This window comes from Arachis hypogaea, chromosome 14, assembly GCF_003086295.3.
Source record: "Arachis hypogaea cultivar Tifrunner chromosome 14, arahy.Tifrunner.gnm2.J5K5, whole genome shotgun sequence".
NCBI classification, from domain to species: domain Eukaryota; kingdom Viridiplantae; phylum Streptophyta; class Magnoliopsida; order Fabales; family Fabaceae; genus Arachis; species Arachis hypogaea.
Genome location: NC_092049.1, coordinates 132,560,949 through 132,585,690, shown reverse-complemented (window position 1 = coordinate 132,585,690; position 24,742 = coordinate 132,560,949). Strand labels below are relative to the sequence as shown.

The 24,742-nt window shown below is 31.1% G+C and overlaps 3 protein-coding genes and 1 non-coding gene across 5 annotated transcripts; 1 reads left to right on the top strand and 3 right to left on the bottom strand.

Moving 5' to 3' along the window:
• The first annotated feature begins 1,213 nt into the window (after positions 1-1,213).
• On the top strand, positions 1,214-4,126 carry LOC112744230 (receptor-like protein CLAVATA2). Of its 2 annotated transcripts, XM_025793787.3 has the most exons (2): positions 1,222-1,454; positions 1,751-4,126. In XM_025793787.3, the coding sequence occupies exon 2, from the start codon at positions 1,900-1,902 to the stop codon at positions 3,814-3,816; it is 1,917 nt and encodes a 638-aa protein (XP_025649572.1). In that variant the 5' UTR covers positions 1,222-1,454; positions 1,751-1,899; the 3' UTR covers positions 3,817-4,126. The 2 variants fall into 2 exon arrangements, with proteins under 2 accessions (XP_025649571.1, XP_025649572.1); XM_025793786.3 differs by having other exon boundaries at positions 1,214-4,126.
• A 578-nt stretch (positions 4,127-4,704) lies between these two features.
• LOC112744229 (protein TRIGALACTOSYLDIACYLGLYCEROL 3, chloroplastic) lies at positions 4,705-9,566 on the bottom strand. The gene is made up of 10 exons (XM_025793785.2): positions 8,920-9,566; positions 8,595-8,723; positions 8,099-8,194; positions 7,933-8,010; positions 7,787-7,848; positions 7,611-7,686; positions 7,349-7,456; positions 6,189-6,364; positions 5,989-6,073; positions 4,705-5,268 (listed from the first exon to the last, which is right to left on the bottom strand). The coding sequence occupies exons 1-10, from the start codon at positions 9,127-9,129 to the stop codon at positions 5,230-5,232; spliced, it is 1,059 nt and encodes a 352-aa protein (XP_025649570.1). The 5' UTR covers positions 9,130-9,566; the 3' UTR covers positions 4,705-5,229.
• Positions 6,833-6,919, bottom strand: LOC112746369 (small nucleolar RNA Z161/Z228). Its single transcript, XR_003174258.1, has one exon. It is a non-coding gene; the product is annotated as a small nucleolar RNA Z161/Z228 (small nucleolar RNA).
• A 14,548-nt stretch (positions 9,567-24,114) lies between the features above and the next one.
• On the bottom strand, positions 24,115-24,597 carry LOC140178749 (uncharacterized). Its single transcript, XM_072215986.1, has one exon. The coding sequence runs from the start codon at positions 24,595-24,597 to the stop codon at positions 24,115-24,117; it is 483 nt and encodes a 160-aa protein (XP_072072087.1).
• Positions 24,598-24,742: the final 145 nt, after the last annotated feature.

Here is a 24,742-nt window from a genome sequence, read left to right as displayed (position 1 = left end):
AATCTCTCTGAATTAGAATCCATCTTAGGCCATTGAAGAACAGGTCGCAACCCACAACCGCACCAATGCAGCTGTCTGTGCGTTCTTCACCCAAACACCATGCGAACGAACTCTACTAAAACTACTTGAATCTTGGCTGCTGCTCTCCAACATCCTTTCCAACTCTTGAAGATACTACTACAATTTGGGAGAATTGGGGTTGCTAGGTTTTATGTTCAAATTATAAGTGATTAAATTGATATTTTGAAAAATTTGGCCACGTCATCTAACCGTTAAAGTGTTAGTTAGGTATCAACTAAATGTGCCAGGTCAGCTTTTCGTGATGAAAAATAACAAAAAGACCAAATTGAGACATAAGTCAAAATTTCAGGGTATAATTAGAGCCAATTGAAAATTTGAGAGCTAAATTAAATTGAAAGTCAAACTTTAGAGGTCATCTTGAGTATTAGCATTTAGGAAGATATAATAATTTGTACATCATATAAATTCTTCTTCTTTTGTTCGTTTTTGCCTTGTTTAAATGCCAAAATGAAACGACGCTGTTTAGCCATATATCCAGCGTGACAAGTCAGAGCCAATTCAGCATTTAGTTCGCTAATTCAATATTAGAAAGGGTTCAAGGACTAATATTGTGCCCAGAACTGAATCTTGGGATTTAGTCAATGAGATAAGACTTTATTATTGTTGTATATTATTATTAGGCTTTATCGAGATAATTTTATAATTATATATATTGCTATTTTTAATATTTTTTTAAGAAAAATTTTAAGAGTTTAATTTTGATCGAAATATTTTACAAAAATATTGAATTAAATTGATTATTTATGTCATGTAATTAATATAAAAATTTATTTTTGTACTATACATAATTAAATGTATGTAAAAAACTTTTTATTGTAAAACATTTTTTACAACTAGAGTATACCAAAATTAAATTTAATTTTGAAGTAGTACTTGAGTAAAAATAATGCTAGTTAAAATTTAAATTTAACTATTAAATTGTTCTCTAAAATAAAATAATAATAATAAAAAATGTAAAAATTTAAATGCAGTCAATTTAACGTGAAGTTGATAATTGAGAATTGTTAGATTATTTGATTGATTTGGCTAAATTTTTATCTAACCACTCTCATTTATCAACTTCACGGCGAATGCACTTGAGTTTTCAAAAAAAAAAAAACAGTGAAGAGGAATATAGCGGGAGCAGTGGCAGTAACACTCAGAACAGGAACATATGCCACATCTGCAACTGCAAGTGAATGGGGAAAAATATAAAAAAGAAAAAAAGAAAAGGGTAATGCTGATGCAGATGAAGCAAGCACGGCAAGAAAAAAAAGCCACTTTATTTTTCTTTCTTTGATCTAATCTAATCTAAACCCTCCCTTTGCTGTGGAATTAGGCACCACCACTTTTCCTCATTGCAGCACCACCCAACACAACACACAAACACCAATGTAAGTTTCTTCCTTCTTTTTCAATCTTCTCTCTTTCTCTCTACTTTTCTGTTTTTTCATTCTATTCTTCAAGTTGTTGCCTTCAAGTTCATGTTTTTACACCTTGTTTCTGTTTAGAACTCTTGTTTCCATTCCTAAAGATTGCAACTTTACAATGGGACACACATGGGGTTATGCTATTTCCTCCTTTTTTTCCTTCACACCCCACCATTGTTTTTTGCATCCACTCACACTCTTGTGTATGATTTTTCTTCTGTGTTCAACCACTTGTCACTCAATTGATATTCACCCACAAGACAAAGTTTCACTTTTGTGCTTCAAGTCATGGATTCAAGACCCTGACCAGGTTTTGTCCAATTGGGGTAGCTCCAACAATAACTGCACTAATTGGAATGGAATCACCTGTGACAACACTGGCCATGTTCTTTTGGTTAACCTCACAAGTATGAACTTGTCAGGCCAAATCCACCCGAGTTTTTGTAACCTTTCATACCTTGAAAAGGTGGATTTTTCACACAATAACTTCACATGCCCTCTACCTGTATGTTTTGGGAACTTGCTTGGTCTTCGAGCCGTTGATCTCAGTCACAACCGGTTCCATGGTGGGGTGCCAGATTCCTTCGTGAGGCTTAAGCAACTTACTGAGCTTGTTCTGAGTGGGAACCCTGATTTGGGAGGGCCAATTCCTGGTTGGATTGGTAATTTCTCTGCTTATTTGGAGAGATTGCAGCTTGGTTTCTGCTCATTCAGTGGGATGATACCTGATAGCTTGGTTTACTTGAAGTCCCTTAATTATTTGGACCTTGAGAATAATTTGCTCTCTGGAAATCTGGTTGATTTTCACCAGCCACTGGTTTTGCTTAATCTGGCTTCGAATCGGTTTTCGGGTACTTTGCCTTGCTTTTCGGCTGCGATTAAGTCTCTAACTGTATTGAATCTGTCAAACAATTCAATTGTGGGGGGAATACCTGCCTGTATTGCATCACTTGAAGTTTTGAGTCATCTGAACCTATCAGGGAACCACTTGAAGTATAGAATATCTCCAAGACTAGTGTTCTCAGAGAAGCTCCTGGTTTTGGACTTGAGTAATAATGGTCTGAGTGGTCCAATTCCAGGTAAAATTGCGGAGACGACAGAAAAACAGGGCCTGGTTCTTCTTGACCTTTCACACAATCAATTCTCTGGTGAAATTCCTTTGAAAATTACAGAATTGAAAAGCTTGCAGGCTTTGTTCTTATCTCACAACCTTCTGTCCGGAGAAATTCCTGCTAGGATTGGAAATTTGACTTACCTCGAAGTCATTGATCTCTCACACAACTCACTATCTGGCACTATTCCGCTGAATATTGTTGGGTGCTTTCAGCTGCTTGCCCTCATACTTAATAATAACAATCTTTCTGGCGTGATTCAACCGGAGTTCGATGCACTGGATAGCTTGAAGATACTGGACATAAGCAATAACAGGTTCTCAGGGGACATTCCACTCACTTTGGCTGGATGTAAATCTCTAGAGATTGTTGATTTTAGTTCTAATGATCTTTCTGGATCCTTGAATGATGCAATAACCAAATGGACAAACCTCAGGTATCTGTCTCTAGCTCAGAACAAATTCAGTGGAACTTTGCCTAGTTGGTTGTTCACATTTCAAGCAATAGAAATGATGGATTTCTCACGCAACAAGTTCTCTGGGTTCATACCTGATGTTAATGTTAAGGGTAGTTCATTGTTTAACAACAGAGACTTAACTGTTAAAGAGCCAACAGGTGCAACAAGAAATGTTCAGCTGAGAGTATCCGTGATTGTTTCCGATAACAATCAATCCAGTTTCACTTATAATCTTTCCTCAATGGTTGGAATTGATCTATCGAACAACTTGCTACATGGGGAGATTCCAAGAGGCTTATTTGGCCTAGCTGGCCTACAATATCTAAATTTATCATCCAACTTTCTTGATGGGCAGCTTCCGGGTTTGCAGAAAATGCAGAGCTTGAAAGCATTAGATCTGTCTCATAATTCGTTGTCGGGGCATATCCCAGGAAACATTTCTAGCCTTCAAGCTCTGGACACCTTGAATCTGTCTTACAACTGTTTCTCAGGATCTGTTCCCCAGAAGCAAGGGTATGGGAGATTTCCCGGAGCATTTGCTGGAAATCCAGACTTATGCTTGGAATCTTCTGGTGGCAGATGCGAGGATGGAAGGGTTTCATCAGAGCAAGGCAGTTTTTTCGGGGAAGATAGAATGGATGGACCAATTTCTGTTGGAATTTTCTTTATTAGCGCCTTTATTAGTTTCGATGTTGGTGTCGTCGTTTTGTTTTGTTCTACTGGAGCAAGAAACTACATTCTCCGGACAAAAGTTTGATTTAGTGCTTGTGAGAGTGATAAACGTTAACCTGTAAATTCCATTTTTGTAATGTGGTAACTGTCTTGTTACAAGAGATGAAACTGCTAATCATTTACTGAACTAGTGTCCAGAAATGACAGGACTTTGGTCATGATGTGAATCACAAAAGGTATAAACAACTCTTGTGCCTTTGCCTCATTGATCTTGTTTAGTAGAGTGAAGATAGAATAGTCCTGCATTATTCAGCTGGAAAAGAATATATGTATATCGTGGAAGTTTGATAGGTGAAGTAATTGTAGATCATTGAATGGTTCTTTTTTTGCTGAAACTGGTTATTTTAGCATTCATTAGCATCTCCACTCAGATATAATGCTATGTATAATTGAAGTAGGTTCAGCATGATAAAATGCTTGTTTGTCTAGTGCAGCAATGATGAAAATTTGACTCTAGGCATCAAATTGTAGTTTTACTAGTTGGAGAACTAAAAACCTGCCTTGATTTTGGTATTGTTTACACTAAACTGCAAATTGGCGCAGTTAGAAGCAGTAAGTTTAGACAAAATTCAATTGTGTGTTTACCAGGCTTAAATAGCAATTAAAGTACCAATCTTTTTATCGGATTTGGATCTTCTAAATTTTGAGTTTTACTTTAGAAGAAAAAGTGTAATCTCTCATCATTTATTTCATAAGTGGGACTAAAAAAAAATATGACAAAAACCATTCAAAGGTGAGAAATTATACTTTACCTTCTAAAGTGAAATTTCAAAATTGAGAAGATCTAAATTCCTTTTTATCAACCCGATCCAAAAGATGATGAATAAGGAAAAAAAAAAAAAAGAGAAATATCTAGTATTAATCTGATCGAGGATCAGGGATTGTGATTGACAAAACAAAATACAAACTAATATACAAAGCAATAATTCAAATTTCTCATTGAGTTGCTTGCAGCCTTGTTCAGAGGGAATATAAAATCATGAAGCAGATTTATTTTGACTACAATAATGAATAGTTTACAATCAAGTGGAAACCCATCAAAAATTAAATATAGAACTATGTAATAATACATTGAATTCTACCAGTCCTCTTGTTCTAAAATCTACTAATTATTACTATCATTATTTTTTCTTTTGGGGAGAGGGGGGCAATCCATTGTGCATCTTCCAGAGGCAGCAAGTTTAATATAATTTCAATAGCCAGCAACAATTTATGCTGTTCTTCCTAACTTCCAATCCAAGTTTCAAAATTGAGGTTAGATTGGAAATTACTACCAAACCCCTGACAAACCCCGCACAATTCTTTTAGCAACAAAATTACTGCTCTCACATAAGTTGTCAGTTGAAAGCTATATCCATTTTCCATTCCTATCTGCACAATCTGGGGTAGCCAAGATCAGCCATAAACCCATTTCAGCTACTCTACCATCATTAATGTTCTAGTATTTGATAGGACCCTCCAGGCTCCCAGATGCAAACTGCAATAACAGAAAGAAAAAAAAAAAGGGGGTCGAAAACAAAGTCCAAGTTATTCACATTATAAAATTTAAGCTTGCCTGCAATATGCAGTCCTGTGATAAACTCAAAAAGGCCAAATAAATAAATATAAGGGACTTAATTTAGTCAAATCGTCCAAGATCTAAGCCAACTCAATGGTCTTATCAAACTTCAATTTCTCTTGATATAATGTAATCCTTTGAGGCTCCTTCAGCCTAGTTTCTGTTTCTAAAATCCTGTTATTCTTATGTTTTTCTGGTTCTTGTCCAAGACTGTGATCTGCTTTCAGCTTCCCTTAATCTCGGACAAAGGCAAGAGATGCCTAGTCAACATGTATTGTTTCCATACTAAACATGTACCATAACTGAATGAACTATTGCAAATTAGTTTGTTTGAATGATCAGAAAATATTTTTTTGATTTCCATTTCAGATTGTGCCCATGCTTTTTATTAATGTGGAAACATATAGCATATAAACTTAAGACCCACAAAAATCAGGACTTCGATAGATAATCACAAAAGTAAAGAAGGATCTCCAGAAAAGTGATTGTACAATGATACGAATCTGATCAAGAAAATTTCATGAAAGAAAAGTACTTTGACATAATAAACTATGGTACAATTCCCTACACTTGTTACATTTACATATTTATAGCCCCTAGACTCCGAATTCTTAAACAACTCAATTTGTGTTCACTTACCTGTTGAACAATTGGATTTGTTGATGTTGTAAATTCATGAGTCATTCCTTCCCAAACAATCTTTCCCTTGTGTAGAAACACCAACCTAAATTATGCAGTAGCTTCTCAGATACGTGTTTGTCAATCCCAGCAAAATTACGTGACTTGAGGGAATGGGAAGAAGAAGACTAGACATGCAACATTATGAAAAAAATGCTTACCTGTCAATGGCTCTTTTAATGGTACTATGTTGGTGAGTGACGACCACATATGATGCAATGTTCCCGGGTTTCCCACGTGCATCTTGTCCTTTTATGTGCACTGAACGAATTAGATCCTCAACAACAGTTGATGCAATGGGATCTAGTCCAGCAGTTGGTTCATCATATAAGAGAACCTTTACAGAAGCACAACACCATTTATAAACAGAAGAAAATAAGGTTTGGAGGAAAAATTAAGTGGTGTAGAAGAAAGTGATGCGTTAGCTTAAAATCACATTCTCTCTTTGATAGAAAATACATAACAGGTAATTCTGGATCAGATAAGAACTCAATAAGTATAACCGGAGTCAAAAAAGTTTATTGTCACACTACATAGCTGAAAATTCATCTAGTTTTAGCAACGTAAAGTAACTAGAAGATGAGAAGAGGATCAGTATAGAACAGAAACTCCTCAAAACAATATCTCTATCGCTTTGAGTGAGTCAATACCAGAAATCCTAGGTAAAGCCATTAACAGAGAAACGGCTACAATGTGTTTGTACAGACAAAAAAATGCAACAGGAACCCAGCTTATCTTTGCTATAGATTTCACATTGTCTACCCTAGAGTGGAACAGAGATAACTTTTTTACAAGATTGCAATCAAACCATCAGAATTATTGGATTGTTGCATCAGAGAAAACCTCAGATGACCATCGTGAGAATTTACTATCCAAATTCATCATATGGTTTACAACCAATCCAAGAATAAAAAAATCAAGAAAGAAAGAAAAACCAAAAGATGGATTGACAATGAAGTCATCACATAGCCCCACTATTCCAAATTCCATTGGAGGTCCAATCAAGAGAACATTACAAGGAAATAACTTTTTCACTCCAAATTGAAGCCAGAGTCACTGACCTACTGGATTACATATGGTTTCATACATGCTGATATCAAAGACAATTTTAGTAAATCCAAAATGCAACAGATGTCTTTTTATGGTTCTTGAATTTATAGGTGAACCCATATCTAAAGAAAATTGGTCAATCATACCTAGTAGTAGACATTTCAAATATTAATTAAGAACTTGGAAATACCAGCAAATATTTGCAAATCTGGGTAAAGATGGGGGACTTAAGAGAGAAAAGGGAAGTTGTATTCTAAAAGCTATATTGTACCTCAGGCTCAATTGAATCCTTTGAATTGTCATAAATAATAGATCGAGCTAAAGCAACTCGTTTTTTCATTCCACCTGATAACTCAGAAGGCAACCGATTCTCAACTCCCTAAAAAAGTAAGAAAAGAGAAAGTGATCATGCATTCTAGCCGCATGTATATGGAAAAAACTTTCTTAAGACCAAAAAGAAAAGGTATACTTTGCTAATCTTAACTGCATCGGTAATGCCTAAAATTAACAGTAACCATGTTTATGATGAATACCTTCAATCCAACAGCAGCCAAGGTTTCCTTGACAACCTCTGATATCTGGTCCTCAGGCATGCTTGAGTGTTCATACCTGAAAAACAAACACATCAGAAACAAACAAGACAAATCCATCATTTAGACAAGATTAAAATGGAATCAATATTTCAAAGGCAATGAAGGTTGCATCTTACAAGAGAAAACCAACATTTTCACGGACAGTCAAAGAATCAAAAAGTGCTGCACTTTGGAACACCTGTAAACCAATAAATAAATTCCATTACAAAGGGAAATTAATAGAACTTAAAATGAGCAGGTTGCTGATCACTCGAAAACTTACTAATCCAATGCGAAGACCATGTAGCTCATCATCGCTTACCAGACCAACTCTCTTTCTACCTCGAATATAAACTTCACCCTGTTCGTTTAACAACAATAAGATTCAACAAGTAGAACTCAGGTATTTCGAATTGACATCAAGATCAACATCACAATCAACTACTTACCTTATCTGGAATAAGTAATCCTGCAATAATCTTTAAAACTGTGGATTTTCCAGTCCCAGAAGGACCAATTATTCCAACTGCTTCCCCATGTCTAATCTATTTGTAATGTAAAGGGGAAAAAACATAAAATAAAATTAGTGAGCTCCAAATCAATTGAATCCTCCAATTCTAGAATAGCTAACTTTCCTTGAGAGATGTGGAGGAATAGCTAATTTTCATAAGAAAGGCATTGATCCAAATTAAGTTATAAAAGAAACTTTGCTTTCACAGATAACCAAGAAGATACTCTAATCCGTGTAACCAACTAATCCCACTTTCCAAAGCTTGCAATAGCTGTCATAAAAAATATGCCTTGAAATACTATAAGTCATTCATTATTTCATTTCATTTCATAAAAAACATCACAAAAACAAGCATAACAACAAAGTAAGAGATCAAAACGAAACAAAAAATATGCAAAAGGATCATATATACGCAAGTATAAACAATGAATCACCTTGAAGCTAACACCATTGAGGATTTTCTTTTCCCCAAATGACTTGTAGACGTCTCTACACTCAATAAGAACATCAGAGTCACCATCTTGTTCCCGAAGTGTGCTCAATTGCTCCGATTTCGATGAACCCTAGACACCAACAACAACAACCACCACGTTGACGTCAACAACTCCCACGTGAAATACTTTACAAAGATCAAAACTTTATAGCTACTTATCAACCACAATTCCCAGAATCTAACACACAACTCAAACACAAAGGAAAATTTGAAAGAAAAAAAATTGGAAAATCGCAATGATAAGAAGAATGATGAATAATAATTACATTGAATCTGAGCGCGGAAGAGTCTTCGCTCTTGAAGTTCGTTGGAGGAGCGACGCAAGCACAAACAACCTTTCTATGATCTTTATTATTTGCGTGGAAAGAATTGAACTTGGTTGAAGCCGCGAATCTCGAATACAAAGAAGAAGAAGAACGAGACGCAGCGTTTTGGGTGGTTAGAGAAAAGAAGGGGTTCGTTGACAAAGAAACCATTGCTTAACGAGAACAAAATGAATGAGTCAAAGAAAGAGACTTTGATCGAATTTGTAACAATAGAAGAAGAAAAAGAAGAGGAAGAGTTGGAATTATGAGGTGGAAACCATAATAATAGAAATAAACTAAAAATTAAAAATAATAAGCATGTGAATCATATGGTTGGTGGTTTTGAAAGTTGAAAAAGCGTGAGTGTGTATGTAATGATGATGGGGAATTGGTCGGTGATGGTGAAGGAAGAGGAATGAATCTGTGTAGTGTTATGGTGGCGGAGTGTGGAAGATGATGTTGTTATCGAAAGTGGGAAGCACAATCAAGAAATCAAAGGATATACCAAAACCCAGGGACTCGTTAACCTCACCTCTCTCTTTCAAGGTTGTGACTCTGCAAATCATGTTCAATTTCTTATGAACTAAAGATGCCATGGTTGTGTGTTAAGTGTTAACATAATAATTAGAGAAAAGGACAAATAGGTCCTTAATCTTTTGATCTGGAGACATTTAAGTCTTCGAAGATTTGAAAATACATTTAAATTTTTAACCTTTTTAAAACTTGGACATATTGATCCTTCATGTTCACTTGGGTCTCTCGGACTTATCGAAAAAATCAAACGTGACTTCTGTTGTACTGACCTGGTTGATACGGATGCATACGTGAGAGAGTTTTTAAAATTGGACAAATTAGACTCAGGGATCGATATGTCCAGATTTTGAAGAGGTCAATGACTTAAATGTATTTTTAAATCTTCAGGAACTTAAATGTCCGCGGACAAAAAAGTTAGAGATCGATTTGTCCTTTTCTCTAATAATTAAAAAAAATTTCGGGATTTTTACGGTATCTAGGGGTGGCAATGGGTAGGGTATGGTAGGATTTGGATCCAACCCTAACCCTATCCGCGGGTTGAGATTTTTATATAAACTCAACCCTACCCTACCCGCGGTTGAGAATATCCCAACCCTAACCCTACCCGCTCTTAACCCGCGGGTACCCGACCCTACTCACGGGTTACAAAAAATATACAACATTATTATATAACTTGATGATAATTTAAAATAGAACTGATTTTTTTTAGTGGTTAAGAATCTTTTGCATTTAGTGAGAGGTCTTTAATTCAACATCCACTTAAAACATATTTTTATATAAGTATATAACATAAACATATATAGAGTGCAGGTTGGTCGGGTAGGGTTGAGGCTCAACCCACACCCTACCCGACCCGCACGAGAACCCTACCCGCACCCTACCCTACCCGATGCGGATCGGGTTGGCAACCCTACCCAATCAGGTAGGGTCGGATTGGATACTCGCGAGTAGAGTACATATTGCCACCCCTAACGGTATCTCTTAATCCAACAGAATAAAGATTAATCTGTTACGATGTTAAATTTTATTTAAGAGTTTATTATTAGTGTTGTAATATGCACAAAATAATATTTGAATTTCTAATACTTATTTAAGCATCTTTGCTCTTGATAATTTTTTTAAAAACTAGGAGTTCTCAATAAAAAAATTCATTTCAGTCTTTAATGTTGTAGTTATGGTATGAAAAGATGACAAAATCTTATATTTGTGTTATGGTTTCAAGGCACGATTAGATCGCTTTCTTTAGAGAGATATTTGTCCCCACACTTAGTTGCTATAGGGTTGATGACAATACTCTCTCAAGATACAATGAAACCAATGAATTTCTTAGTTAGCAATAATAAAAAATTCTTAATTCTCTTGAACAAAGAAAACTCTCAATAATTAAAATTACATATACACTTAGTACTTGTTATTTTCCCTTTTGTTACACACTATTAAATAGTGGGTAATTCATATATATATACTGTATGTATTAGAATCAAAAGTCATGTAAATCAAGAGTATATATATATGCTGTATGTATTAGAATCAAAAGTCATGTAAATCAAGAGTCACGTAGCTTTTGAACATATGTAATCTTTGGTTATTGAATAGTTACATAATGAAAAGATATGACTTTTTGATTATTTCTTGAATAGGTACAAAGTACCGTTAACACTTAACATACACTAACAAGCATTCATAAAATATATATATGTAGGTACACAACCATTAGAGAAGGAGTTAAACCATAAACGGTAATTATTTAACCGTTTATATTTAATATTAATATATTAATTTGTAAATACTCTTCAATCCCCCACTATTTACAAAATTTAAATATTATACAAGTATATGCATAAAAAATGTATCACTAAGATTAAACATTCTATTAGTGTAAATTTTAAAGTTCTAACGAAGTTATAGGTGACTCCATATGCTAATATCAAAAATCACACACATTACTTACACCCTCCAAGTTCAAGAGTTTATAATTTTAAGTACTTATATGGCCTTGTGCTCATCCTGGTTTCATGAATATTTACGAGAATAAAACTTCTAAAATTCTCGATTAGAGCGGCACCACTCCTATATTCATATAGGTGGAATCTTTTGATAAATAATATTATCATTCCATTAAGAGTTTTAACTTACCCTCCTAATTTATTGTAAATAGCACTAAATCCTATACCTTAGTGCTCCAATTGCTAAATAACTTGTTGTTACCCATTAAACCTTGAAACTAGTGGTCTACTAGAATAAGGTTGGGTTCCCATCATTTAGCAATAATAGGTTTTAATCCCATTTTAGCAGTAGTCTCTTTGATTTTATCCCTTGACAAACCTTTAGTCAAAGGGTCTGCTAAATTTTCTTGAGATCTTACATAAGTGATGGTAATTACACCATCATCTATTAGTTGCCTCACAAATTCATGTCTCAAACTTATATGTCTAGACTTTCCATTATAAACCTTATTATATGCTCGAGACATGGTTGATTCACTATCACAGAAGATTGAAATGGCTGTCGTCTGCTGTGGCCACAGCTTTATATCATATAACAAATTTCTTAACCATTCCGCTTCATTACCTGCGACTGATAAAGCTACAAACTCAGCCTCCATAGTAGAATGTGTAATACATGTTTGTTTCTTTGAGGCCCAACTTATTGCTCCACCACCTATGGTGAAAATCCATCCTGAAGTGGATTTGTTATCACTAAGATTTGTAATCCAACTTGCATCGGAATAACCTTCTAAAACTGCGGGATAATCACTATAATATAATCCCAAGTTTATGATTTTCTTGAGATAACCAAGAACACTTGTTATAGCTTTCCAATGTTGATTGCTAGGCTTTCCTGTAAACCTTGATAATTTGCACACAGCAAATGCTATATCAGGTCTAGTACAATGCATTGCATACATTAAACTTCCTATAGCACTAACATATTCTAATTGTGCTATAGGTCTTCTCATGTTTCCTTCTAATTTAAGATTAGGATCATATGGCATATTGGATTCTTTAATTGTGAGATGATCAAACTTTTCCAATACCTTTTTAATATAATGAGATTGACTTAAAGTAAAGCCAACTTCATTCTTATGCACCTTTATGCCTAATATTATATCAACTTCATTCAAATCCTTCATCTTGAATTTAGAAGTTAGATACTCCTTCGTTATACGAATTCCTTCTAAATTTGTTCCGATGATTAACATATTATCAACATATAAACAAATAATTACTTCATAATCTTTAGTAAATTTTGAGTAAATACATTTATCCGCACTATTATGTGAGAAGCCATTTGATAACACCACTGAATCAAACTTCTCATGCCATTGTTTAGGCTCTTGTTTTAGCCCATACAAAGATTTAATTAATTTGCAAACTTTCTTTTCATTTCCGGGTAGCACATGACCTTCCGGTTGCTCCATATAAATTTTTTCATCAAGATCTCCATTTAGAAAAGCCGTTTTAACATCCATTTGATGTATATGAAGCTTATGTATGGATGCTAATGCTATAAGAGCCCTAATAGAAGTCATTCTTGCCACAGGTGCGTAGGTATCAAAATAGTCTAGACCTTCTTGTTGTCTAAACTCCTTGGCCACTAACCTTGCTTTAAAGGTTTGTAATGAACCATCAGTATTATACTTTTTTCTAAATACCCACTTACATCCTATAGGCTTTGATCCTGGAGGCAAATCAACCAAGACCAAAGTATTGTTAGATAATATTGAGTCCATTTCATCATTTATTGCTTCTTTCAAAAAAGCAGAATCCCTTGAAGTCATAGCCTCTTTGAATGTTTGAGGATCACCCTCTATGTTCATAACAATAGGAATCTTGTTTGTTACAGAATTCCTAGTTCCTTCTACTAAAAAGGTGATAGCCTGAGAAGAAATAAAATCTGGACCCAAGTCCTTTTCTTTTCTTACTCTCAAGCTCTTCCTTGGTTTAATAAACTCTTTGTCGCTTAGACGTTTATTATTTTGATTATTTATTTCTTATGAAATATTAGTATCATTTTGGGATACTCTGAATTAGAAGTTGAATCATTGATAAATTTATTTTCAATAAATTCTACTTCTCTTGATTCAACAACTACATTAGACACTAAGTCTACTATTCTATATGCTTTAGAATTTTGAGTATATCCTATAAAAGTGCCTTTTATGACTCTTGGCCCCAATTTGGTTCTCTTTTGATCAGGAACTCGATAAAAGGCTAAACACCCCCACACTTTAAGATAATTTAAATTAGATTTCCTTCCTTTCCAAATTTCATAAGGAGAAACATTTCTATGTCTTGATGGTATCCTATTATGGATATGACATGATGTCAATAATGCTTCACCCCACAAATTGTAAGGCAATTTTGCATTTAGTAACATTGAATTAACCATATCCACTAAGGTACGGTTTTTTCTTTTCGCCAAACCATTTTGTTGCGGAGTATATGGAGCGGAAGATTCATGCACAATACCATGTAATTCACAAAAGTGATCAAATTCATTAGAAAAATATTCTCCACCTCAATCACTACGAAGAACTTTTATTTTCTTATCATGCATATTTTCTACTTCCATTTTATATTTCTTAAACATTTCAAAAGCTTCATCTTTATTTCTAAGCAAATACACATAAGTAAATCTAGAACAATCATCAATGAAGGTTATAAAGTATCTTTTTCCTCCTCTAGTAATATTGCCATTTAGCTCACAAATATCACTATGAATCAATTCTAATAAATGTATATTTCTTTCAACCTTAGGAAAAGGTTTCTTAGTAATTTTAGATTGTATGCAAATATCACATTTCTTATTAAAATCTTTGTTACTAAGATCAATATAGTTATTCTTTTGCATATATTCAATTGATTTGTAATTTAAGTGTGCTAATCTACTATGCCATAAATCACAAGAATCAACAACATACAAGGAAACATTCACTTTATTAATACTAAGTTTAAACATGCCTTCAATACAATATCCTTTTCCTATGAATACATCATTCTTAAGCAAGATCACTTTATCGGATTCCATTACAACTTTGAATCCTTTCTTACACAAGAGACTAACAGAAACTAAATTTTTTCTCAAATCTGGAACATGAAGTACATTTATTAAACTTAATTTCTTTCCAGATGTAAAATTTAATTCAACACTTCCTTGACCACAAACTTTGGTTGAGTTGTCATTGCCCATCAAGACTTCTCTATTGTTCACTTCTTCATATGTTTTGAATTGGTTGCGATCATTGCAAACGTGAACAGTAGCCCCAGAATCTAACCACCACTCAAGTGATTTTCCTTGTGTTGCTATGTTGACTTCTGTAACCATGCCGATATGCATGTTTTGTACTTTTTCTACAACCATAGCAATTAGATCCTTCTCTTCCACTAAGTTGGTCTTTGGTGCTTCCCTTTTCAGAAGTCTACATTCTTTGATATAGTGTCCTTTCTTGTGACAATGATAACACTCTCTTTGTCTCTTCTTATCTTGCTTTGAATCTTTAGAGAACTTTCTTTTCTTCTTATTGGTGTTGTTTTCACCAATATGATTCACTTTAGAACTTTGAGAAAGATACACAGCATCACGTTTTCGAGTTTCCTCCTCTATACGTATATGCCTTAGTAATTTCTCAATTGTGAAGTCCTCACCAAGATGTAAAAGTTTCTTCCTATAACCATTCCAAGATAAAGGCAATTTTGAAATAATTGCTCCAACTTGTAATGATTCAGGGATCACCAATTGTAGATCACGAAGTCTACTTACAAGGATTTGTAATTCATGAATTTGATCCATGACAGGCATAGTATCATTCATAATAAATTCAAAATATTTCATCATAATAAACTTATCTGTTCCTTGTCGTTCGGTATTGTACTTTTCTTCCAAAGATTTCCAAATCTCTAATGGTGATTGAATTGACATGTAGAGATCATAGAGTCGGTCGGATAAAGTATTGAGAATATGACATCGACATGCAAAAGTATCTTCATCACGTTTCTTTTTCAATTGAACAATCTTTTCTTTCTCTTCCGGTGTGGAATTTTCAGCGGCATCGGCAATTGGTGTAGTCTTTGGGTCAATCACATATGCAAGATTGAGAACTGAAAGAAGAAATATCATCTTGTCTTTCCAACGGTTGAAGTTCGTTCCATCAAAGCGATATAATTTGACAAACTCTTGATTCATGACCTTGAACGTAGTGTTTTGATCTTGTACCATCTTCAAGAAATATCTCTCTAAAATTGTTGTGGTTATGGTATGAGAAGATGACAAAATCTTATATTTGTGTTATGGTTTCAAGGCACGATTAGATCGCTTTCTTTAGAGAGATATTTGTCTCCACACTTAGTTGCTATAGGGTTGATGACAATACTTTCTCAAGATACAATGAAACCAATGAATTTCTTAGTTAGCAATAATAAGAAATTCTTAACTCTCTTGAACAAAGAAAACTCTCAATAGTTAAAATCACATGTACACTTAGTACTTGTTATTTTCCCTTTTGTTACACACACCATTAAATAGTGGGTAATTCATATATATATATATATATATATATATATATATATATATATATATATATATATATATATATATATATATATATATATATATGCTGTATGTATTAGAATCAAAAGTCATGTAAATCAAGAGTCACTAGCTTTTGAACAGATGTAACTTTTGGTTATTAAATAGTTACATAATGAATAGGTACAAAGTACCGTTAACACTTAACATACACTAACAAGCATTCATAAAATATATATATGTAGGTACACAACCATTAGAAAAGGAGTTAAACCATAAACGATAATTATTTAACCGTTTATATTTAATATTAATATATTAATTTGTAAATACTCTTCAGTATATTTAATTTTGTAAGATTAATTAATCCTTCTCTCAATAATTTTTTTTTAAATATATTTATATGGCATATTAATTAGTAATTTATTTTTTATTTAACTTTTATAAATAAAAACAACTTAAAAATTATTAATATTTTTTAGTTTTATATAATAAATTTAGTTAACATATTTAAAAAAAATAAAACAAAAAAATTAAATAGTCCTAACAATGAAACTCCCAACAAAAAAATTACCAATCTTAATTGATTTTTAATGGATAAATCAACAGTTTAACATGTCATGTAACCTTATTTTGTTAATACAAAAAAAAATATTGATAAGAAGACTAATCTATCTCACATAAATAAAGATTAAGGGCCGAAAAAAAATTATTTTTATTAAAAATCCCGTTATCTTTTGAAATATTTGTCAAAATTAGTTTAAATTTTTTTCTCAAAAATTATTAAATAATTTAATTAAATATAATTAAATTATTTAATATAATATATAAATTATTTTTTTTATTAATTTTTGACGTAAATACGAAATCAATATCGAAGAGATTCATGCGCTTACAAAATAATGTTTAGAATATTTATCAACAAAATGGTTTCTCATTAATTTTCAAATTTAATAAATGTGACCATTCATCATTTGATTCAGTTTTTATTGACAAAAATGTTAAATTGGCCAACAAATTTGATAAAATTCCTACTTTATAGTTAGTCACATATCCTAATCTCATCATCTTCTAACTCCTTCTCTCTTTTTCCTTTCAATTTTTATTGTTACTAACCTCTCACTCTATACCAATTTTACTATCATTCTAATTTCTCACCACATAACTTTATCATCATTAGATGTTCTTTATCAACAATAACAAAAATGCTCAGGCATAATTTGGGTGAACTTTGTTAGGCTCTTCTGCGAGGTTGTTTTTATTTTTCTTTTTTTTTATTGTTATTTAATAATGTGTTTTGTTTTAGTTATATTTGATTGTCGTTATTTCTATTTTTTTATTACGTTGTTGCTATTTTTTTTTTCTTCTTCCCCACCTCTCTGTTTTTGGAATTATTATGAATGATTATAGATAGAAAAAATTGATTCATTTATAAATTTTGATTATTATATAGTTACTAAAGTTTTAATCTTTCTCCCAAAATATAATGAGTTTGGCTTGTTGATAATGATATTACAGAGTTGATGGTAATGACCTTTCATTTCCATATGGGAAGAAGAAAGAGTTTTTGAAAGAAAAAGAATGTCAGTAGAATTAAGGATAAATTAGAGATTTCATCAATATTTTTTGTCAATTTCACATTTTTAGTCAACAAAAACAGTGTCAAATAACGGAAGATCACTTTTGGTAAATTTTAAAATTATTTAAGAATTATTTGTCGATTATATCTTTTAGGTATTAGTTTAACAACGCTTAAATCTTTTAGGTACTGAATTGATATTTACTTCTTAATTTTTAATAATTATGTTTAACTTTTAAGATACTCATTATTTTCAATTTTTATTCGAGTTAATTACTAATTTGATGTTTGAAAAATTTAAGTGCTGATAAAAAAAGTTTCTAAAGATATTATTGACAAAATAATTTTTAAATGATATAAAAATAAGACAAAAATAACTAATAAATATTATATTTTATAAATAAAATAATCTTTAGTATTTAACAAATAATTTATCTATTTGGTCCGCATTTTTTGTGGCAATATTTAAATAAACATTTAGAAGGTGTACTAAAAATTTTGGAACAAAATTTAATCTCTGTATTTTTATTTTTCAAAAAAATTTTGTCATTCACAATGAAATTTAAAAAAAAAAACTTGATATAAAATTATCAAAATTTAAGAATAAAAAAATCTTATTTTTTTAATAATTTATGTAAAAAATTACATCAAAAACTAATTTCTAAAGTCTTTTTTTAAAATATATATTTAAATAATATTATATGTACAAGTGTTTTTGTAACTAAATCCAACCAAGTTGGTGTACGCCCACCGAAAAAAAGCGGACATACATGAGACATATATACTATTTCTCATTTTCTGTGCTTTCTATATAATACACAAATTTTTGTTGAAAAGTACAAAAACTTAGTGATATAACACATAAATTTTTGAAGTATAACACACAAAATTTTGCACATAACACTCTATATAATATATAAATTTTTGTATATAGCTCACAAAGTTTCGCACATAGCACATAAATTTTTGCTGTAAATATATTTTATTAGTTGGATGAGTCAATGTTTTGGGTGGTATTTTGCTACACATCAAAATCAAAATTTATGTGTTGTGCATATTTTGCTGGTATAGTATACAAATCTTTGCATTATACATAAATATTTGCATATAGTACACAAATTTTTTCACATATGTACAAAAAAATGTATGCATAGCACACAAATTTTGCTACAAATGTATTTTGATTGTTGGGTGAGTTAATGTTCTAAACGTATAATCCTTTAGAAATTTATGTGCTGCACATCAAAATTTTTGTGCTATGTATCAAGATTTTTGTATTTTACACCAAAATTTATGTGTTGTGTATATTTCATTGGTTGGATATCAATGTTTTGGACATGTGGTCCTTAAAAATATTTTATGTTGTATACTAAAATTTGAGAACTATGCACTAAATTTTATGTGTTATGCATCAAAATTTCTGTGCTCTAATTTTCTTAACATTTATAGGAGAAGAGAAAGATGAAGACGATAAGGACAATGATAATAATAATAAAAGAGGATGAGACGAAAAAACACAGAAGAAGAAATTAAACAATAACAACATCAAGAAAAAGACATTGGTGGCGATGACGATGGTGGTGGTAGCGGCCATGACGACAATGACAACGACAACAACGTTAAAGAAAGAAGCACGCAAGAGAAGAAGAAGACAACGACAACAATGATAATGAAGGAAAAAGAAGAAGTGCCCGTATGTATATGAAAGAGAAGAAGCGTGCGGATTTAATTAAAAACTTGATTCAAAAAATGTTTGAATGCCTAGTATTTTTCTATATATTTAATATCTATTTTTTTTTGTAATTTTTTAAATCTTTCGAGAACTTATTTATCGTTAGCAATTTTTAGAGTTATTTTTTATCAGCAATATAAATTTTCTGATATCATGTTAATAGTTTGCTCGTTTTTATTTCCATCAACTTAAATTCAGTATGTTAATGGATAATATTATAGATATATAGAGTCGAATGAATCTGTACATTATGTCTTCTATATGATCTGGTGAGATATAAATATGAATAAACATGAGAGAACACAAATAATGTAAATACACAAAATGTATATAATATTTTTAAGCGGATTTGGATTCTCTAAAGTTTGAATTTCACTTTAGAGAGTAAAGTGTGATCTCTCACCATTTATTTTATAGGTGGGACCAAGAATAAATATGAAAGAGAAACCATTCAAAAGTAGAAGATCACACTTTACTCCCTAAAGTACAAATTTAAAATTTAGAGGATCCAAATTCTTTTTAAGCTAAGACACTAAGACATAGACATAAGATACTCATTTTTTTTCTTTTGTTCTTTACTACTATTTAAATTTCAATTTTAACCTCAATCCTAAATTCCTAATAACTTTTCATCCTTTTTCTCTTCCTCCCTCTTTCCTGTTCTTTCATCCATCTTCTTCTGTCACTATTCTCTCTGATCCCTCCACCATTACAACTATGCCATCGTCGTTGCCACCACTCATTCAGATTTGTCATCCAACACGTAATAGTCAAAGCGCCATCGCGATCCCACCCTCACGACACAAGACAGTTGTAACACTGTCGATAGTGATACAGCAACAACAACACCGTCACCTACTCACCTTCCTCTATTTTGCAACCACCATCACCTTCTTCCGTTTCGCAATCGTCGTGGTCTTCTTCTGTTTTGCAATTGCCATTGCCTTTCTCCATTCACAAACAAAGGCGAAGCTAGGTAATATTTAACAGGGGCCAATAAATTTTTTTTTTGAATATTTTATTTTAACAAAAAATAATTATATATATAACAAAATTTAATTGAAAATAATAATCACGACTTAAAATATACTCTTTACAAGATAATTGAACATATCATAATCAAAAAATTAAATACAAATATCTCAAAACTAATCTTAAATATTATAAAGATATATTGTTGCATTTAAAATTTATAAATACTATTCAATTCCTTTTTAGATGTTTCCTACAAAATTATAAAAAATTATCAACAAATGTAGCTATGCTTTATATAAATAATTTAAATCACAATTATAACATATGTAATGAAAAAATTAATAACAATATTACTAGAGTTTAAATAAATTAAAATTTGCAACTTATATAAATAATTGGGCTCGATGTTTTTTCCTTGATTCAAAGTCATCTATTGTTAAATCCGTATTGAAAGTAGCTTATGTTTCTTTCTCAATATAAATAATTAAATTATCTACAAAAAGTTATTTATCATTTTACTTTGAAGGCTTGTTTTAACAATTTTTAATGCCAAGAAAATTTTTTTTGATGTTGCTATAGATACTGAAAAAGTCAAGACATTCTGGATCAATCTATCAATCAAACAATAAGTTCTTGATTTTTCTATTTCTTTCAATATTTGATATAATTCAAAAAATATCTCGACATCTTTTAAATATTTTCAGTATATCAAATGCATAATGTTGTAATTGAGCATTTAAATTAATCCTTTCATGATTAGAAAAAATCTGAAGAATAAAGTGTTTTAGCTAACTTGCATATATTCTGAATATTAAATAACTTAAAATTGTCTGTAGAAACCAAAGCAGTACTTAAAGTAAAAAATTCCATGATTTTTTCATTGAATCTAGTATTTAACTCTTGTATTTGAGAGTCAATTGCCGCAAAAAATATATATACTCGATAATGATGCTCAACTGTTATCTTTAGTAGACGAGATCGATCTCTTCTAACCGTGTACCGTGCTCATATTAAGGATGTCAATTTCATATTTCTCACAAAACTTCTTAATCATCTCAAGTAAATTGCACCCACTATTATCCCTCAATTTTTGAAGTAATTTTGATGTGAAAATAATATGCATTGCATTTAAAATATCTTGGAATTTTTGTTGTAATGCTTGGCACAAAATATTAGTAATTCGCATAATTTCCTTCATCAAATGTAATGCAAAAATAAATTCAAATGAGGATAGCACTTTGTTGACACCATAAGTCTCACCTCTTTGAATAGAAATTGTATCATCATCAATAGCGTTCTTAAAGTGTGAACTTCCATCTTGTATCTCCAGTTCTTTGCAAAGTACCGGCTTGATTTGCACATTAACCTGTTTGTAGTTTATCATTGACAATTAATTTTGTATTTTTAATTTTTTGAGCTTCTTGTAGTTGATCATACCATTTACAAGATATACCAACAATATTGACAACAATAGTCAAATGTGTAAAAAATTCATGAATTTAAAATACTTCTCTTGAAGTAACTACCAGCGCTAGCTACATTCTATGAACAAAACAATGGATATAATATATTTGTCGACAATCATTTAAAAATAAAGTTTGTAAACTATTCAATTCCCCTCTTATATTACTAGTACCATACTACCATCATATTTTTTGACTTCGAATGTTTTTAATTTAGAGATTATAAATAAAAAGCAGAAACACTAATTTTTTTTTTCAAAATTATGATAGTGGTACTAACATGCAGTGACGGATCCAAAAATATTAAGTTGTGGGAATAAATATATAACACTTGAAAATAATAAAAAATTTCTTATAAATATATCAAAATGTATTGAATTAAATAATATAAAAATATTAAATATTTTTTATTTATTTACTATCAGTATTTATATATTAATAAGTACTAATGTGACTATTAATTCTCCTTTTTATAACTTAAATACATGTAATAATAATAAATGTGAAATCAATCAAGATAGTAAAGAGATTAATTTTTAACTAATATTTTTTTAATTGAATTTTAAAATAGTGAAATATGCATTTTATGAATTATATATGATAAAAAGTATTTTATAAGAAAAAATTAACCACTAAATCTTTCATATCCCAATTATATAGTTTAGCTCTAGAAATCTTTATAATTTTACTAAATTTTGATCAGTTATTAGATTCTTATAGTTTAAAATTTTGTAATTAAATTCCTATATTAAATTAAAACTTTCATGTAGATATCCTTTTGATTATAACTACTTTTTGTGTTTATTATAAAATAAATAATAAAATATAAAAAAAATATTTTAGAATTAATGTATTTTTTTCAACTAATTTTTAGTGTCTTTTAACTCGATTTATATTTGAGAATTAATTAAAATTAAATAGAAAAGTTCAAGAATATAACTTCAATTATATAAATTTTTTAGTTAAATAGTATCACAATATTCCATTTTTGTTAATTTGATTTAATATATATATATATATATAGATAAATTTTAATAATTTTTTTTATTATTGTGCGAGATTAAAATAAATTTTTGACACAAAAGTTTAGCATATTTTTTATTTTAATGTGGGATTAAATATAATTTTATAATATGGTGGGTACATATATTCATAAATATATATTTTCTAATATTATTATATTATTCTACAACGAGTAGTATTTTAGCGTCAAAAATACTGATGTGACGTTTTTTGGTATTAGTATATATCTCTCTTTTTTCTCAACTTATTTTAAAAAAGTATTTTTTTTATAATTTTATAAAAATCATCATTTAATACACAATCATATTAATTATCAATCTTTAATATTTTCAATAATTTTAATTATATTAATAATCAATCATTCTAATATAATTTTTAATCAAATATAATTGGCCATAAATATGATATTAACATTAATAACTTTTTTACTATTTTCTATTATGCACGTGTGTATCTTATTAGTATCAAATTAATATTGATATCAATAATTAATTCCTATAATTAAATTCGTGTTACTAAAAGGTATATATTATTTCTTTTGTAATTGATGAGTTTAGATTTAAGAACTAAAATATTTTATTTAATTTTTTTAATTTATTATTCTTTCTTGACTACTTCATAGAATAAGAATGTATTTTTCATTTTTTATTAAAGTTGATCATTTTAAGGCACACGATACAATTTTTTATAATATTTTTTGATGTTATCATTCTATTATTCATTTGATAATTTGATGATTGTTCTTACTCAAACTTATTCTTTTCCTCTAATTTTATAGCGTGATTGTCCTTTGCAGCAATCATTTATAATGCACCACATCTATCAAATACCATCTCAAGTTGTGTATTCATTAATTCAGGTTCTACGTACTTACATGGATGTAAGAGTTTAACGAATAAATAGTGAACTCTATTTTATTCAAGGATGATTGGATCTACTCATATATTATAAATTTATAACCAACCTAATAAAATGTGGATAAAGTTAGTTTTCTTAGAAGGAGTTTAATCTTTTATTGAGCAATATCTTCTAATCATCTCCTCCATACTTTTTACATCTATTAAAAAATCTTTAAAGTGAAGTATATAATGAGATTGAGTTTTTTTAATTTAGGTTTAGTTTTCAAAGAATTATGTTAGACTTAGAGATATAATTTTAAAGATTGGTACTCTATTTAATTTTTTTCTTTTAAACCGTTTGTAATAAAAAAATAATTTTATAACATATTATAATTTGTTCTCCCGAAACTATCAGCCTTTTGGTGCGTCAATACAATAACATTGATAGGAATAACGGTCAATATAGTTTCTCTTGTGGTTATTCTATACTTTATCGGTTCTGAATTTCATAAGGAGGTATTTGGTAAAGATAACTACGGAGAAGTCGTTGATTGTTTTCCTTCCGAGGATCACGTTATAGGCTGTGGAGTCTTTTAGGACTACGAATTCAGATAGGATTGTCTTCTTCTGGCTGCTCGTTCCTATGGTGATGGGAAGTGTGATTGAGCCATCTGGTTTGAGGAGGTTGTCTCCGAGTCCCGTGACGCCGTGGCGGTGTGTTTGGAGGTTGTCGTTGCGGAGTCCGAGTTTATCGAAGGCTCCTCGAAAAAGGATGTTTGAGTCTGCCCCGGTGTCTACCAGTATCCTTCGTACGAGTCCTGTTCCGATTCTAGCTGAGATGACGAAAGGGGCATCCTCGGCTGAGGTGCCGTGTTGGCAGTCCTCTGGTAAGAACGTTATCGTATTGTCGGCCGCGGAGATTGGGACTTGGTTCCTTACAGCCATTACCTTGAGGTCTTTCTTCATTGTTAGTTTTGACTTGTTTGATACGTCCTTGCCTGTGATGACGTTTACTATGATGGTTGGATCTTCCTCTGGGCTTTCCCTGGGGGGTTGTTTTTGGGTTCTCGGGTTACGTCCTTCCCTCTCTGACGACCTGTCTCTCTCCGTG

Bases quoted from the DNA above. Each gene is read 5' to 3' on its own strand.
- LOC112744230 (XM_025793786.3), top strand. From the start codon at position 1,609: ATGGGACACACATGGGGTTATGCTATTTCCTCCTTTTTTTCCTTCACA.
- LOC112744229 (XM_025793785.2), bottom strand. From the start codon at position 9,129: ATGGTTTCTTTGTCAACGAACCCCTTCTTTTCTCTAACCACCCAAAAC. The intron at 8,195-8,594 runs GTGATTCATTGT...CATTACAAATAG, and splicing joins TCAATGGTGTTAGCTTCAAG to ATTAGACATGGGGAAGCAGT. The intron at 6,365-7,348 runs GTACAATATAGC...GCTTCTGTAAAG, and splicing joins AGGATTCAATTGAGCCTGAG to GTTCTCTTATATGATGAACC.
- LOC140178749 (XM_072215986.1), bottom strand. From the start codon at position 24,597: ATGAAGAAAGACCTCAAGGTAATGGCTGTAAGGAACCAAGTCCCAATC.